This window comes from Prunus avium, chromosome 4 (assembly GCF_965620075.1).
Source record: "Prunus avium chromosome 4, drPruAviu1.hap1.1, whole genome shotgun sequence".
Taxonomy (NCBI): Eukaryota; Viridiplantae; Streptophyta; class Magnoliopsida; order Rosales; family Rosaceae; genus Prunus; species Prunus avium.
Window position 1 is genome coordinate 35,443,746 of NC_142287.1, and position 16,021 is coordinate 35,459,766.

General features: G+C 36.2%; 4 protein-coding genes and 1 non-coding gene across 9 annotated transcripts; 3 read left to right on the forward strand and 2 right to left on the reverse strand.

Moving 5' to 3' along the window:
- The first annotated feature begins 512 nt into the window (after positions 1-512).
- On the forward strand, positions 513-2,728 carry LOC110766807 (defensin-like protein). Of its 3 annotated transcripts, XM_021970193.2 has the most exons (6): positions 514-672; positions 1,097-1,150; positions 1,462-1,565; positions 2,144-2,182; positions 2,294-2,439; positions 2,569-2,728. In XM_021970193.2, coding segments are annotated over exons 1-6 (420 nt in total). In that variant the 5' UTR covers positions 514-596; the 3' UTR covers positions 2,570-2,728. The 3 variants fall into 3 exon arrangements, with proteins under 3 accessions (XP_021825886.1, XP_021825885.1, XP_021825884.1); XM_021970194.2 differs by having other exon boundaries at positions 513-672; positions 1,462-1,555; positions 2,338-2,728; XM_021970192.2 differs by having other exon boundaries at positions 2,294-2,728.
- A 608-nt stretch (positions 2,729-3,336) lies between these two features.
- LOC110766805 (transcription factor-like protein) lies at positions 3,337-8,817 on the forward strand. 3 transcript variants are annotated; one of them, XM_021970189.2, is made up of 16 exons: positions 3,337-3,761; positions 3,896-4,063; positions 4,172-4,240; positions 4,398-4,491; positions 4,662-4,762; positions 4,870-4,915; positions 5,010-5,069; positions 5,468-5,536; positions 5,671-5,754; positions 5,869-5,952; positions 6,520-6,605; positions 7,122-7,212; positions 7,729-7,809; positions 8,026-8,100; positions 8,185-8,358; positions 8,444-8,817. In XM_021970189.2, the coding sequence occupies exons 1-15, from the start codon at positions 3,649-3,651 to the stop codon at positions 8,329-8,331; spliced, it is 1,368 nt and encodes a 455-aa protein (XP_021825881.1). In that variant the 5' UTR covers positions 3,337-3,648; the 3' UTR covers positions 8,332-8,358; positions 8,444-8,817. The 3 variants fall into 3 exon arrangements, with proteins under 3 accessions (XP_021825881.1, XP_021825882.1, XP_021825880.1); XM_021970190.2 differs by having other exon boundaries at positions 3,883-4,063; positions 8,185-8,817; XM_021970188.2 differs by having other exon boundaries at positions 8,185-8,817.
- A 2,246-nt stretch (positions 8,818-11,063) lies between these two features.
- TRNAV-UAC (transfer RNA valine (anticodon UAC)) lies at positions 11,064-11,136 on the reverse strand. The gene has a single exon. It is a non-coding gene; the product is annotated as a tRNA-Val (tRNA).
- Positions 11,137-11,389: 253 nt separating this feature from the next.
- Positions 11,390-13,723, forward strand: LOC110766791 (tetraspanin-19). Its single transcript, XM_021970168.2, has 6 exons — positions 11,390-11,771; positions 11,902-12,001; positions 12,076-12,156; positions 12,245-12,349; positions 12,551-12,712; positions 12,826-13,723. Exons 1-6 carry the CDS (start codon positions 11,596-11,598, stop codon positions 12,835-12,837), a joined length of 636 nt encoding a protein of 211 aa, XP_021825860.1. The 5' UTR covers positions 11,390-11,595; the 3' UTR covers positions 12,838-13,723.
- Positions 13,103-15,630, reverse strand: DES-1-LIKE (fatty acid desaturase family protein). Its single transcript, XM_021970167.2, has 2 exons — positions 15,120-15,630; positions 13,103-14,199 (listed from the first exon to the last, which is right to left on the reverse strand). The coding sequence occupies exons 1-2, from the start codon at positions 15,282-15,284 to the stop codon at positions 13,381-13,383; spliced, it is 984 nt and encodes a 327-aa protein (XP_021825859.1). The 5' UTR covers positions 15,285-15,630; the 3' UTR covers positions 13,103-13,380.
- Positions 15,631-16,021: the final 391 nt, after the last annotated feature.

Genomic DNA, 16,021 nt, shown 5'->3' on the forward strand with positions numbered 1-16,021 from the left:
ATTTTATTTTATTTTTAAAAAGTTTTAATGTTTATTTTAAAAAATCGTATAGCCGATTGGCTATACTGTTTTTGACACGTGGCTCCTAATGGCTAGTGGTTTTTTTAAAATATATAAATAGTATAGCCGCGCGGTTATACTCGATTTTTTAAAATTATTTAAAAAGATAGTATAGCCCCGCGGCTTTACTGGGCATTTTTTTTGTTTTAATTTTTTTTAATAGATTTATTTATTTATTTGTTTGTTTTATATATAATCACTAATGCAAACATCCACTATGTTCAAACGGAAATAACACTATTTTACTATCTTCGACCAATAATACAATGATACGTGGAAAAGTTATCCCGATTGTCATTGTTCTATTGGCCGGAATAACAAAAAATATTATCCCTTGGCATGAAAGTCAGCTCTCTTCTAGCGGTGCCGTCCCCACACGTTGCTCTCATGAGCCGGTCTGCACCCCACCGGTCTAGAGAATCAAATTACCAATTTACCAATTTACCCTCGTGAGGGAGCTTAGAAGCATCCCTTTCCCCATTTCCACCGCTCCTCCATTCACACGCAGAGACAGAGTCTGAGAGTGGCGAGAGAAGATGATACCGCATCAATGGGGGTCTCCGTGCGGTAACCAATGCACCAACAAGTACGCAGCCCTTATGCAGATTCCATGTAACGCATTTTTATCTCCTCCTCCTCACTCGCTATGCCTCTTTTTTTTTTCTTATTTCCTTCATGTTCCCTTCAATCGTTGTTGTTTTCCTCAATTAATTAGATTTTTGGTGCCCTTTTACTGTAAATTATTATTATTTATTTTTGTTGCCCTTGTTTTGGCGCTAAAAAAATGAGACTGATTATCGTATTGGGCAACCCTTAATTGACTAAACCGAACGTTTCATGGTCTAGTTCTGAATTGTACATTTTGTATGATAAATTTTGGCCAATTTAGCCCCCTGTTATGACTGCATGTTTCCCTGCACAGTTGGGTTTGAATAATATGCTTTAGGTATGCCCAAGCACAAGAATTTGCGTGTGTTTTCTTTTGAAAATATTGGTTTATTACAGGGTTCACTATAACTTGTGTGTTTCCTTGTAGGGCGAGTATTTTGCAAAAAGGGCTGTGACACTGATGGAGAGACTTGGGAAGAATGTGAGTGTTACTTTGTTGTTCTACTCAGTTTCATATGGTTTTGTGCTGTTTACATTATTTGTTTTCAGTTTAGCACCTTCGCAGACACCTTATATGAAATGACACTTCTAAGAACCTATCTTAATGCTGTGGGAAGTTACCTATCAACGTATACTTTTTGGCTCGTCTATTAGCTTGGCTCTTATCAATCTGCATCTGAATCTTAATATGGAAGTAGACTATTGGTTTAGTGGGTTGGTACACTACAACATAGGAGTAGTACAAAATGTTGTTGAGATATGCTTCAAGTGATACAGCGAGTAGTTGTGCAGGCTTGGAGGAGTGCAATGAGATATGCTACAAGGATCCTGTTTTAAAGGACCGGCAATGGAGTGCTTGCATCGACCGTTCTCCTGGAGTTGACAGGTACTCAGAGGTATTTTGCCATCTACAGCTTCTCTTAGCATGCTAATGAAAAAAATTCTGGATGATAATATGAACATATGGTCATGTGTATTAAATTTATATGGCCTCTTATATATCTCAAGTCCAAAAGTTGCAGGCGGGAATTGTCAGTGTTGTTCACTATAATAGCCTCCTCAGGATTCACTAAAATCATTTGTTCTTAGTAGAACAGACTAGGAGTTGTAAATTTGTTTGTAAATGTTAAACTTAATGTGTTTTTAACTGACATTTTCTATAATTGACTAACCAAAAAAACAAGAACCATGCAGTTCCAGTATGATAATTATAATTAAGGTGAAAACAAGGAAAGCTTAAACTATCACTTTTGTCCAATGACAACCATAAGAATTGGTAATTTGGCACTGTATCTGATAGCTAAATGCTTCTTGATTTAAAATCTTGAATGGAGTGAATAGGTATGTTAATGCTTCCATCCTGCATTGAACAGTCAATTGGTACCCTTGTGCATCGTCCTCATTCAAAAGCATGGTTATGATTCAATGTACATTTTTTCAGACTGAGTAATTGCTGATCCAATTCTGTGTGCAGGAGTGCTTTCATGCTTGTGTATCTGGCTGTGGTTACAAGGTTAGTCTGGTCTCAATCCGTTGAAGTTCTGGTTACAATTTGTTGCATTCTTATCTAGGATTGATATTTAGAAAGTCATAAAGTACACATTCAATTTACTTGATGCTGCAGTTTGATATTCGTCCGGACATAGCTGATAAAGTTCGTCCAAACAGGCGACCTAAGCCTCCTCCCCCTGTTCAAGAGCCAGCCTCACCGCCTGCTGAATCCAGAGCAGCCGGAGCAACGACTGAAGACATACTTAGCACTTCGGCATAGTGAGAGACAAACCTAACTATACTATAAAATGCTTACCAACGATTTAGTTAGTTAATAGGTTGGAGGATTAATTTTTCTTTTTGCCATTTTATATTTGCTTTCACATTAACTAACATCTGGGCATCCAGATTTTTTGACAGACAAGAAACACCGTGGAAATGTGAACTGTAAACTGGATCCCCTTTCTGTTTTATTGGTGACAATTGAATTGATATTCGATATTCGCGAGTTCAATGTTTGAGAAGATACTTCAGAATTTGTTCACTATATGAATTCGTCTTGATCAAAGCTTTAGAAGTGGAGAACCGTATTGCCATGGATGTCATTAAATTTCCTATGCACCATTGAATGGCCTTGACACCAAATTTCACTAGCGGAGAAGCTCTGCCATGGACATGATTTAGAAGATTGACATTTATTGTCAGTTTCATTATCTGCCTATTGTGAAACCTTGATGAATAATCTACTATTCTAGCAGTATTCTTTTATATCGATAATGTCTAAACAATAAGGGGAGGGGGTTTTTCATAAACACTACCAAAGTGTCATGAGATTTGAATATGAGAACACTAGTCTAGACCGGTTGGCATTCTCACAGTATTTCTAGATAATTCGCATTCTCACAGTATTTCTAGATAATTCGATTTTAATTTTGCTAATTATGTTTTTGTTTTTCTGAATTTGTTCACTGTGTTTGATTTATCATTTTAAACTATTCTAAATTCATCAAATTTACAAGAGGGGAGACTCGAAACTCATGTCTGCCACTGTGTTTTGTAACTTTGTTAGATAAAATTCATATTTTCAATTTCGAAAGAAAGAAAGAAAAAATACAGTATATCAAAAATCCATTTTACAAATAATAATAATAATAAACACGCAGAATAAAAGCAGCGACCGGCCAGTGAGTAAACCCAGAATAAATTAAGCTAAGTTTACCATAAACCAAAGAAGACGGTCTCCGACACTCTTCAATCATCGGAGAAAATCAAATAGCAGCACTCAAATCAGAATACGGCGTCGCTTTGCGATCAGTCACACTTACAGTAAACATAGAAGAGTGCAATAAACTCAAATCTCACACCCTAGAATTAAATTTCAGGCCCCTTTTATTCACTTTATTGTTCTGCAATTTTCTATCAGAAGGGGCTTGAAGCTCAGCAGAAGAACCCTAGAATCAGAGCGGAAAAGAACTCGAATTTCTCAAAATGCCTCAGGTGAGGATCATAGCGAAGAATTTCATGGACATGGTGGCTGCCTTGCCCGCCATGAAGCTCGACAAGCTCTACGAGAACGCATTCATCTGCGAAGCCATTCTCAGGTCCCCTTCTTTATTTTTACTGCTTTTGTTACTCAATCTCAGTTTGCTTTCGCAATGTCGCCTGTAGCTTTATTATTTGAACGAGCCTGTAATCTTAAATGAGTTAGTGATCACGATATAGGTGCAATTTTCAGGTCTCTGCCACCGCTAGCCAAGAAATATGTCTTACAAATGCTATGCATCGAAGTTCCAGTGACTGCCAAGTCAATGGAGGAGTGGGTGCTGCCGGATGGGGTCTCCAAACATAGAGTTGCTATTGATCGGCTAATTCAGTTGAGAATTTTCACTGAAACTGTTGACAGGTGATTCAAGCTTTCTTTTGGAACTAGTGTCTTGTATCAGTGCATACTTTTATGTTTCTTTGGAGCAACATAATGTATTTATTTTTCATTTTTTTGACTTTATGGCAGGAAGAGAGAAACAACTTACACATTAAATCCTATATTTCAGACCAATCTCAAGAAGCTTTTGCTATATGGGTAACTGTTGGCTCTTTTACTTGCTACTCGTACAAAATTTGCAGGGTCTCTTCATTATTTCACTTGTGCTACTATTCCTTATTTTTTAAATTCTGACAGAAAACAATGTCAGAAATTATGTTCTCAGATTATAACGATAGATTTTTGGATACTGCAGTGTAGTTTTGCCAAGAGAACCGATGCCTTCGAACGTTACAGTGAGGCTCCCAAGCTCAGAGGATCTTGAGGCTTTTGCCCTAGAACAATGGGAGGTACAGAATTTATCCATATTTAAGTCAGGATTCTGTTTTCAGATTTTTTGGCCTGCCTCTTGTATACCATGGCGATCTGTATGATGTGTAGCTGTAAATTATACATTCACAACTTCTTATTGTGCAGTTCTGTAATTTGGGTTACCCTTCTTAATGACTTCTTATACCAGTGTTTCTTGCTGCAACTTATCAACTCATCTCAAATTGAAAGGCCATCAAACATCAGTTCATCTATGATGAAAATTTTCCAGCGGGGTCTTTTGAGTCAAAGGTCCTTATTATTGTATTATTATTTCCGGCAATACAAGCCTGTATTTCTTTTTCATAGTACTGTTTCGTACATCTGATTATGAGGTTTTGCATCTTCTGTTTGTACAGAGATAAAGAAGCTCCAAGATTAACCGAAAGTGGTTTCCAGTTCTTGGTATGCAGTAAATCTCTTCAACTGCTAGCATGCAGCATGTATGATGTTTCTTAGTTGTTACTAGATATTATTTCTGAAATGTGAATAACTGCAGCTGATGGATACAAACGCACAACTATGGTACATCATCAGAGAATACATCTCTAACTCGGAGGTAGGGAATCATCAGATTTTTAATTGCTGGTGAACGTGATGTCTTTTTGCTTGTTATAACTCTTATAAATATACTCTGAACTTTTAATAAAGACTCCAAACATGTTATCCAGCACTAGAAACGGCAAGATTCAGAACTGATTTCTGATCAAATTTCACATTTTTGTTCCAAAACAGTTTGAAGGTTTTTTCAGAGCTTAATCATTCATATAATAGAGCATTCAAGTTAGAAGTTGAAAAGTACATAATGACTATGTTGTTTGTGATTTTGAGAGTTGCCTGCTTCACTTGTGTATTGAGATGAAGCTAGTCCAACTTAAGTATTTTCTTCACAATGGCTGCTGTTCATTAGTTTCATCTTTTATCTGGTCTCTTATTATTATTATTATTTTGGTGCAGGAGCGTGGGGTAGATTCTGCAGATTTGATTTCATTCCTGCTGGAGCTTAGTTTTCATGTTACAGGCGAGGTATAAACTTTTGCACTAAATGTTTCCATAGGTTTTTTCTATAGAATAATTTTTATTATTTATTTTGTCAGTAACTGTTCCTTCCATGTAGGAAATTTCTCTCACTTTTCGTTGTACTTTTCTTTTTGTGTTAGGCATATAACATAAATACATTGACTGAGGTTCAGAAGAATACGATCAAGGATCTTGCAGATTTAGGATTGGTCAAACTTCAGCAGGTTATACTTTTGTGCTTTAATCTTGGTATATGATGTTCTAATAATCTCCCAGCTGATAGTTTAACTATTTCTTCACCTAAGTTTTAAATTGTTGTCTTTTTGGTGCTTATTCAGGGTCGGAAAGACAGTTGGTTTATACCTACGAGATTAGCTACTAATCTTTCAGTGAGCTTGACAGACTCATCATCAAGGAAACAGGTGTGCAATTTGTACTCATTTTAGCTCAGTCTCTAATTGATTTTTCTTTGTTCATGTTCTGCAACTGATTCCTTATCATCAATCATTTGCCTGAATGTGCTTTTCACCATGAAGAAACAACATTGTCAACTAGTTGCACTTTTTATTTTCCTACTTGTCCAAGCACATATGAGAAACCAATCTGCTCTCAAACTTGAGCTCAACTTTAGAAGGGTGATGGTGTTGGGAGATATATAGTTATAGATATTCTTAAGCATACACAAATAAAAGAAAGAAACGTAAATAAATTCATCCTAGGTGACTGACTGTTTGGATGCTAGCCGACATTTAAATCTTAAAACTATCCTTAGTTGAATTCCTCTGTTTGCTAGAAATACCTGTATTCGCTTCTAAACTTTTTCAAATTATTATATAATGTAGTCCTTAATTCTCAACATGACTAGGAATATCATGCTTTTTGCACTTGCTCAGCTTGTACGTTTTACATATTTTTATCCTCCAAAGAAAAGCTATGTGCATTTTCATGGCTATATATGGTTACAATTTTTTCCCTCAATTTTTGTTTAGGGATTTGTGGTTGTGGAAACAAACTTCAGGCTGTATGCCTACTCAACATCTAAATTACATTGTGAAATTTTACGTCTTTTCTCAAGGTATGCTGACCGACCCCTTGATCAATCTTTTAATATCTGGTTTCTTTTACTCACAAGACATGTGAAAGAAGCATGCCATGCTAGTAATATTTTATTATCTGTTTAATCATGTCCTAGACATTGCTGAACGTATGAAGAGATGCATATTTTTCTTTTCCAATGTATTCAAGAAAGATGTTAGGAGAAGAAAACCAAGAATGAAAGCAATCAAGAAACTTTATGTACCCAAAAAATAATTATAGGCAACTATAAAATCACTTCCCTGGTTGTATTTTTTTCGCAAAGAGCAAAGACTTGGCAAATGCATTTTTGGATCTCCTGCCCCTGAATTTTCTCCTTCTAGGAGTCAAGCTGGGGGGAGAGGTAGCATTTGGCTACAATGGATAGTCTTTTTTTTGTTGTTGTTGTTGTTGTTGTGTTTAATTGGTAAAATGTACTTCTTATTCTACTTGCTGATCTCTTGGGTAAGTTTTTATAATTACTATTGCTATATTTTTCTTTTTCTACTATGTGCAGGGTAGAATATCAACTTCCAAATCTTATAGTTGGAGCAATAACAAAAGAAAGTTTGTATAGTGCTTTTGAAAATGGCATCACTGCAGATCAGGCAATATTGTCTTTTAGTTATTATACTTTTATTTATTTTCAGTATGAATTATAGCACTTTTATCTATGTTTTGTCTTGTCATGGAAAAAAGGGGTGGTGTATTAGTTGAGAGACCCAGGTAAAAATAAATAAAAAGAAAGAAAGAAAAAGAGTACAGAGATAGAGCCTTTCGCTTCACATTAAGAATAAAGATGTTCTTCTATAGTATTTTCTTGGCTTTTTCTTCATTCTAGCTTCGGGTCTTCCTTGTCTAGAAGATTTTTCAACTTCCAATATGCTCAGATTAATGAGTGTACATTCCATGTGTGCCTGAAAAAGGGAAAAATGAAACTTTGTCCAATTCATGTCAAAAGATGTGGCTTTAAATTGCTAAGCACCTTTCTCTGTCTGTACACACACACCCTCTCAAGTCCACGCATGTAAATTACATGGTGTACTATCTCACAGCAGAAATGGGTTGTTAATACTTTCTGGAATGTTGGAAGTCTAAATTTTGTAAAACTTTTTTTTTGGCAGATAATTTCTTTTCTTCAGCAGAATGCACATCCACGTGTTGCAGAGAGAGTACCATCTGTACCTGAGAATGTCACAGATCAGGTCAGATCCTTCTCTATCTTCTTGTTTAAATTCAGCCAGATATTGTGAGAGCTCAATTTGCTTGATTCTGATTGGAAACTTCCCAGCATCAAGCTCTGCTATGCTCTTTTATCAATATAACGAAGCTCTCTGAATATCATAGTTATTAACTATGTTGCAAGGGATTACCAGTTATCTTAGTATTCTGACATTTTGGATTACACTCGTATCTGACAGATTAGGCTGTGGGAAACAGATCTGAATAGGGTTGAGATGACTCCAGCGTATCATTATGATGGATTTCCATCCAGGGTGACAATCCAGCTTATCACAATGATGTGTACATTTGGTTTGTAATCTTAAGATTTGTAAGATTTTCCTTTTTATATCTGCCAGGATCTCTTTGAGGGTGCTTCTGACTTTGCACGAGGCTATAATGCTCTGCTATGGGAGGATCCAGATGATTCAAAGAAGATGTCTTTAGTGGTCAAGGCAGAAAACCACGTCCACATGCGAGAATATCTTAGCCGTCAAAGGCAGTAGCCCTGATACCAATTTTGCACAACTCAAGTAGGAACTCTTAAATCTTGCTGCAGCAGAAAATGCTCAGTCTAGATCGTGGAGGCTGTTATTTATGAGTTTTCTTCTCTTATAGCTGGAATTGCTTGCGAAGTCATACCTTTGACAGTATTAATAATTTGGGAAGATGAGGTGGAGAAGTTGCGATCAGATGATTGGCATGTTGCAGCAAAATTTCCAGGATCGATGAGTTAAGCTTGTGAAAGAAAAGGGCAGCTTAATGGAAGAGGCTCCGCCAATGAGTTAAGCTTATGTTGCATCCAAATTGATCTACACATCTTGGCAGAATTTATCTATACGCTAGGAGATGTAAAATGTACTGCTGAAACTGACGAGAAATTTTTAAAAATTGAAAGAGAAAAGAGGGGTTATTGCCCTGCTTGTATTCATTCATAGACGGTAGCTAATGACATTCAAATTTGCTTTGCAATTAATTACTCAGGAAGTTAATTGATTCTCTTATAAAATTTTGGTTGCTATTTTTTTAAAGTCATGTTTTATATACAGGGAAGTCTTTAACGTCGTGTTGTCAGACCCATACATCAGTTTTATGTCTCCTTTCCATTGTCATTGTCGCCAAAAAGAAAGAAAATAACAAAATTGAAATTGCAATGGACAGAACGGTTTCTTAGTAGAAGTTTTACAATTCTATTGAAACTGCACATTTCTCCTCTTTTTAGCCTTTTGTGCTGTGAAAGGTCAGCCCCATGTGGTGGTGAGCTTAGGATGTCGTATATTTAAAGAGTATAGCTGTGCAGCTATACTTTTTCCATATTTCCGACATGTTGTAAATATAAAGCGTATAGCCGTGCGGCTATACTTTTTAAATATATATATATATATATATATATATACACACACACACAACATGTCGTATATAAACAGTAAAGCCGCTCCCGTGCGCCTATACTCTAAAATAAATTTAAACAAAAAAATCCCAGTAAAGCAGCGTCGCTATACTTTATTTTGAAAAAACTTTTTTAAAACCGAGTATAGCCGCACAGCTGTACGATTTATATATAAAAAAGAACCCGCCTAGCTACCAGTGCCACATGTAAAAACAGTATAGCCGAACGGCTATACTATTTTTTAAAAATAAAGATTAAAAAACCGAGTATAGCCTTGCGGTAATACTTTTTTTTTAAAACAATTAAAAGAACCGAGTATAGCCGCCCGGCTATACTACTTATAAAAAAACACAAAAAACCTCTGGAGATTAGGCGTGTCAAAAAAAGTATAGCCGGGCGGCTACACTATTTTAAAAAAGGGAGTTTCACTAAAACACCCAAAATGGGGGCTGAAATTATAAAAAAAACCCAACACCCAAAACACTTTATAAACACACCCAAAACCCATCATTACACACACTCAAAACCCATTTATAAACACACCCAAAAAATATACAATTGTTTATTTTGGGGTTGATTTTGGGTGTGTTTCTATGTTTAAATAGTGCGTGGGTTTTTTTTATAAATACATGTCTAGGATTGGGTTTATTTATAATAATCTATTTAAAAAAAGCCGGTTCACAATCGGGCGGCTAAACTATTTTCTTAAAATAAACACACACAAAATCGGGTATAGCCGGCTATACTGTTTTAAAAAAATTAAAAAAAAAACTTTTTGTGTTGGTTTTTTATTTGATTTTCTTTTATTGTTATTTTAAAGATATAATTTTTATTATTATTATTTCTTGGGTTTTAATACAAAAATACCATTTTGCCCCTATATTTAACAGAAAATTTAACAAAATTGACGACAGAACCATTTGTCTTAACGAAAATGAAGTTGAAGGACCATGCGTATCATTTTTGGAATTGAGGTATTCAAATGCAAATCGGGTATAAGTTCAGGGACTAATAAAACGACTAACCCTATAAAGTTAATACCTTGGTCCTTATTTAGAAAAGAGATTTTCTATTTAAACCCCGCACTTCTCTTTGTTCACCCCAATACTTAAATTAAAGTTTTATTATTATGTAAAAAGACAAAAAAGGTCATCCAACTTAATAATTAACCATAGTACATCTATACAAACACCCCACACACCCCCACACACCTCACCACTATTCATATTAAATTTTAGAAAAATACAAACTCCTCTACATTTTATTGTCAAATTACTCTTCTCTTTTAAATACGTAAAACATTGACGAGTCTACCTCTTTAAATATGCGTGGGAGTTGATGGAAATGCTTGTTGATTGTCAACTCAACAATACCCAAGTGTTGGAATTCTAGTTACACTTCTTGGAGAGAGGTAAAGCTGTTCTCTTTCTCTAGAAAGTTAAATTTCAGGTTTGGGATTCCATTTATTTGTGTAATTTTTTTTTTATAATGGGAATAAAGAAAATTGTGGGGTTTAAATAGAAAATCTCTTTTATTTCTTATTTTTTCAATTTGGGGTGTATTTAAGGGTAGTTTGGAAAGATAGTGGGGTTTTCTTAGAATTTGTGAAAATTTAAATTAAAAGATAAGGTGAACTTAGAACATGGGGTGAACTAAGAGAAGTGTGGGGTTTAAATAAAAAATCTCTTTAGAAAATAAAATTAATAAATACATTGGTGCTAGATGATTTGAATTTTATTAAAACCTGGAATGACATAGAAATTACATCAAATTAAATTCAAAGGCGAATAAATTGGAAAGAAAAAAAAACTTTTTAACAAAATAAATTCAAAGGAAAAAGAAAAGAAATGTTGCTGCCCAGGATCGAACTGGAGACCTTTAGTGTGTAAGACTAACGTGATAACCACTACACCACAGCAACCCGTTGATAGTAAGCTCGCAAAACAGAGCTTTAAATTAATGCTCTTTTTTGTATCGTTGCCCTTTTTGTTCCTGCCACCACATGATGGAACAGGCCAACATATCACACGACAAAATCCACACACCGGAAAAAAATCATATGAAAAGACGCATTAGTCAGTTTCTTAGAAATTTCCTGCTTGGCGCCAAATTTCTTGAACAGAATTTAGTTGTACTTGTATCCCTCTCTTAAAGATTAAGAAAATTTTAAGAATTAAAAACATCATCCAACTTAAATGTGACCAGGCAGTTGTACCAGTCATTTGCATGGGGGGCGCTTGGTTAATTTCATTATTTCTGGATTTTTGTTACATGATTGAAGTTTTTTTTAGCTTGAATAGGATTTGAGGTCCAATTTTAATATATTAGCTTGGTGGGTTTTCTTGCTTTTTGTCCAAGTGCCCTGACAAAGAAGACTACAATGGCAACAATTGCAAGAATATGCCTGCAGTCATTACTTAAATTAGTGAATTCAGTTTTGGGAATGGTTGGAATTGCAATGGTTTTGTATGGTCTTTGGATGGTTAGAGTTTGGCTGAGGGACATGGACAGTTCATCCGTTGATCAATATAATGCTGCTGCTGCTGCTGCTCCATGGTAAGCAAAACCAAAACCAAATTCCATTGCTGACATATTTTCGCTGCAGAAACAGATTCTCTGTGTTTTACAGATATCAAAATCATCACTATTTGTGTTTTTTTTTTTTGGTGTGTTGTGTGTAATGCAGGTTTATATGCACTTTTCTTGGCGCTGGTGTTTTCTTGTGTGCCATTACATGCATAGGTTATCTTGCTGCAAAATTTGCACATGGTTGTTGCCTCTCTTGTGTATCCTTCATCGTGTGTGTGTGTGTGTGTGTGTGTGTCTGTTTTTGAACATATGTTGACCTTGAACCAACTAGTATATGTTGATCATCTTTTTGGTTCTTCTCTTGGAGACTGCGATGGCTGCAGATATACTCCTAAATTCAGACTGGGAGAAGGTAAACCATCTTGGCAAACAAGCTTACAATATTCCTCCAAAATCAAGTATTTCTTACTTTCCATATAACATTGTTCTTCATTTTTCAGGATTTACCCTATGACCCTACAGGAAAGTTCCATGATTTCAAAGATTTCGTGAAGTCAAATTTCGACATGTTTAAGTGGATAGGCTTGTTGATCGTCTTAGCACAGGTGCTTTTGTGTTTGATGTTTTTGTTCAAGCCACATTTATTTTCAAATAACAATATAACCAGTGTGTTGAAACTGAAACACATTATTTCCTGAACTGCATTTAAACCCAGGTAGTTAAAATTAAAATTTTATGATTTATTTTCCTCAAAATCTCAAGGATAGTTTAGACCTCTGTGATGTGATAAAGTCCATAATCTGCAGGGGTTTTCAATCTTATTGGCATTGGCTCTAAAGTCTGTAGAGCCAAACCAAGGATCGAGCTATGATAGCGATGAAGAGTGTCCCCCAGCACGACTCCCACTCATAAACCCTAATGTTGAACCGCTGGAATATATCGTTGCAGCCAAGAATAATAATTGGAATGTAAGAATTCATGCCTTACTTGCATATCCCACTCACTACTTGAGTTTTATGAGACATTTTCTTTTTTATGAATTTAACTTTTGATGCCTCATTTTTCTGTTTATCTTTCCCAGTCAAACAAGTGAAGAGATCAAAGATACTTGAGCTTTGTGAAAGAAGTTTATGGAATATGCAGTTACTGGTTGACATAGTACTTATGATACTACTAATTGTCAACAGAAGCTTGTGAGAGATGGGTTTCAAGTCTGGATATGTTAAACCATGTTGTCCTCTGTCTTTGGTTCTGCATTATGGATCTTCATGTTGTCTGCTTAGCTACCTCAGTTCACTTCTTTTGGTTAAATAAAATATCTTTTCCATCTTTAGAATGAAGAGAATAAAGACAAAAGCAAGGGAAAAATATGAACTAACTTTATCTATTTATAATGTAGTTCATAACTTAAACAAATGTTCTTTCCCAATTGCTAATAAATGAGTAAATAACTTCCTGTTGCTCAGTCTAAAGTCTATACTACAATACAATGTAAGATCTCACTCCTCAAATGTTACAAACAATGTAATCCAAGGAAAAATGTTACAAACAAAAGCAAATAAGAAAGGAAAAACCAGTAACCCATAAAGAACCCGGAAAGAATACAAAACGGAAGAAATTTTGGAGAAGAGAGCGTCTATTCAGATTTTGATGGCTTTCTCTTCATTCGACTGAATGGCCCAACTGTTCGATCCATTATGTACATGTAGATGACTTGGCTCCAAGATTTATACGACTCCAAACCCTCATAGTATTCTGGTGCAATGCCCTTCACCTTATGGAGCTTGCTCCCAGGAATTCTGGGGAAATCATGGTGCTCATTGTGGTACCCCACGCTCCAAGTCAGGAGATTAAGAGGGCCATAGTAAGAATATGTCTCTTGATCAGGGTTGAAGACATAATGCTCTGAAATGAAGTGACCAGCCATTGGGTGCATCCCACCCCCAACAAATGTAGAGAGGATCAAATAAGCAAAAGATTTCCACCCACAAAAATAGACCATGGAAACATCAAGGGCTATCTGAATGAAAAGGTTGAGGAACTCCCAATAACCAGGGGGCTTTGGTTTGAGAAACACAGGCCGAAGAGCATAGAAGAAGAGCTGAAGGAGAACCCATATGGCTTTTTTTACCACATTTGTCACCAAATGGGCTTCAACCTTGCTCGGGATGTCCATATCAATTCCGTCTACTCCTTGAAAACGGTGGTGCTCAAGGTGATATTTTTGGAAGGTGACAGACATGGGAACACCGATTGGGAGGTTAGCAAAAATACCAAGCCAACGGTTGTAGACTGGAGTTGAGAAGGCGAGATTGTGACTGAGCTCATGGATGGCCAAGAAGAGGTTGTGGTTGAGGAAAGAGCCAAAGCAGTAGGCTATTGCCAGCATCTTCAGCCAGCCTGCATTGTGGAGGGCTGTAGCAGTCCAGAGCTGAAGCAAGACAACCACTGTAATCTGCGGCACCATGATTTCATTCAAAGATCATTAATAAAAAAAATATAAGACAGCTGATGGAGAAGTGTAAGTTTCATTTTATCTCAAACCAGAACACTAACTAATACTCATATGTTTCCAGACTGACAAAAGTCTGTTAGTTTACAAGTTGATTTAGGTTCTGGAAACCGAATCAGAAAAAACCACACCGAAACCAGTACATTAGCAGCATAACTCACCACTAATTAAAACCCAATTTTCATGGACATAAACAGAACTCTGCAAATTAGTAGGTTGAACTATGTTCTAAAAATCGAGTCAGCATGTCTCCGATATACGGTTATTTGTGCATTTTGAGAGTCCATTCACACCGAAAAGTATGAGGAAGCATAATTCATAGCATTACAAAACCCCAACAGCATGCCCATTTATTCATAACATCTTAGAACAGCATAGTCGCTGTAAAAGAGGACAGTTAGGAAGAAAGCTCAATTCTTTGGCTACACTAGTTTATTTCTATATCCTTGAAAGAGACACTTGAAAATCAAGTAAGAAACAATGTCACCTCATTCCGCACAAGCAATGCTGCACGCGATGTAGAATTTGTAAAATCACTAACTGTTGGAAAATGGATCCGGGACTCATACTCAATTTTCAATACAAAGATTAAAAAAAAAGAAAAAGAAAGAATTAACTAGAAAGAGGCGTGCATTGAAATTGCATAATAGAATTCCGAAAGCAGAAAACTTCCAATACCCAAATGCAGAAAAGGAGCAAAAATCATCCCAATCATACTTTTGGACTCACCTACATTGTCTCAGATCTAAAACCAACGGAAAACAACCGAACAGAGGCAATACACGAAAAACCCAACAAAATGCCAATCACACACACAAAAACAAACTCAGATATGCATGAAAAGAACTTGTTTGTGGAAGTACCTTGAGGAAAGCCCAGGGATCAGGACCAAAGAGCTCCTTTACCTGAGGGTACTGAGAGAGGATCTGACGGCGCCTAGAAGCGTGAGGCTCATCTGTATAAGACCAAAAAAAGTCAGTAGCCATCACTCCCTCCTCTTCTGCCTCTCTCTGTCCCCCTCTTCCCATCTCTCCTTCTCTAAAAAAGACCCTTTCTTTCTTTCTTTCCCTCTTCTTTTCCTGCGTTTCTCTCTCTCCCTCTGATATAAATACGTTTGTTCTTCTTCCTTTCCTCCTGGTTATCTTATAAAATCTGATGGGTTGGTTTGTTTGTTATTGAATTAAATTATGGGTTAAGTTGGGTTGGGTTAATAACTTAAAAGAATAGTATAGAATACTTGGATTGTGTTTAAAATTGGCAAAAGGAGGAGGCGGTGACTAAAATTAGAGAGGGGAGGCAAAAGAGCGTTTCTGTGATGTGTGGTCTGTGGCCGATTTAACAGCTGGGAATTGTAATTGACAAACTTCTTGTTGGACTTTCTTTGCCAATTGGGTCCTTTCCACCGGTTTCCAATCTTTATACGTTTTTCGTATCTATGAATGACAAAGAGAGAAAATTATTCTAAAAATTAAATCTTTTTCCACATAACCTCATACATGGTCAGCCACTCAGACTTTGCCACATCGGCAACGAGCCAGCCTTTCGACACTCCACCTTCAATATCGCTTGTATAAATTTTTAAATAATAAAAAACATAGAGTTGAAGCCCATTGAGAAAAGGACTAAACCAGATGAGGCCGAGGAGCAGAGCCCACTCTTCTACAGAACCCCAACAAGTCCCAACTTCATAGGTTTGGTTTTGTATCCCAACTAGGTTATCAATTGGAACTTGGAAAGTAGAACGAAAAGGGTACAATACTAGCAT

What these genes read in the sequence shown, in the direction of transcription:
- LOC110766807 (XM_021970192.2), top strand. Translation starts at nt 597, where the DNA reads ATGATACCGCATCAATGGGGGTCTCCGTGCGGTAACCAATGCACCAAC. An exon ending in GAGTTGACAGGTACTCAGAG is followed by an intron (nt 1,566 to 2,143) that starts GTATTTTGCCAT and finishes TTCTGTGTGCAG; the next exon opens with GAGTGCTTTCATGCTTGTGT. An exon ending in TATCTGGCTGTGGTTACAAG is followed by an intron (nt 2,183 to 2,293) that starts GTTAGTCTGGTC and finishes TTGATGCTGCAG; the next exon opens with TTTGATATTCGTCCGGACAT.
- LOC110766805 (XM_021970188.2), top strand. Translation starts at nt 3,649, where the DNA reads ATGCCTCAGGTGAGGATCATAGCGAAGAATTTCATGGACATGGTGGCT. An exon ending in AAGAAGCTTTTGCTATATGG is followed by an intron (nt 4,241 to 4,397) that starts GTAACTGTTGGC and finishes TGGATACTGCAG; the next exon opens with TGTAGTTTTGCCAAGAGAAC. An exon ending in GTTTTCATGTTACAGGCGAG is followed by an intron (nt 5,537 to 5,670) that starts GTATAAACTTTT and finishes TTTTTGTGTTAG; the next exon opens with GCATATAACATAAATACATT.
- LOC110766791 (XM_021970168.2), top strand. Translation starts at nt 11,596, where the DNA reads ATGGCAACAATTGCAAGAATATGCCTGCAGTCATTACTTAAATTAGTG. An exon ending in GCTGCTGCTGCTGCTCCATG is followed by an intron (nt 11,772 to 11,901) that starts GTAAGCAAAACC and finishes TGTGTAATGCAG; the next exon opens with GTTTATATGCACTTTTCTTG. An exon ending in TGTTGATCGTCTTAGCACAG is followed by an intron (nt 12,350 to 12,550) that starts GTGCTTTTGTGT and finishes CATAATCTGCAG; the next exon opens with GGGTTTTCAATCTTATTGGC.
- DES-1-LIKE (XM_021970167.2), bottom strand. Translation starts at nt 15,284, where the DNA reads ATGGGAAGAGGGGGACAGAGAGAGGCAGAAGAGGAGGGAGTGATGGCT. An exon ending in ATCCCTGGGCTTTCCTCAAG is followed by an intron (nt 14,200 to 15,119) that starts GTACTTCCACAA and finishes ATGGTGCCGCAG; the next exon opens with ATTACAGTGGTTGTCTTGCT.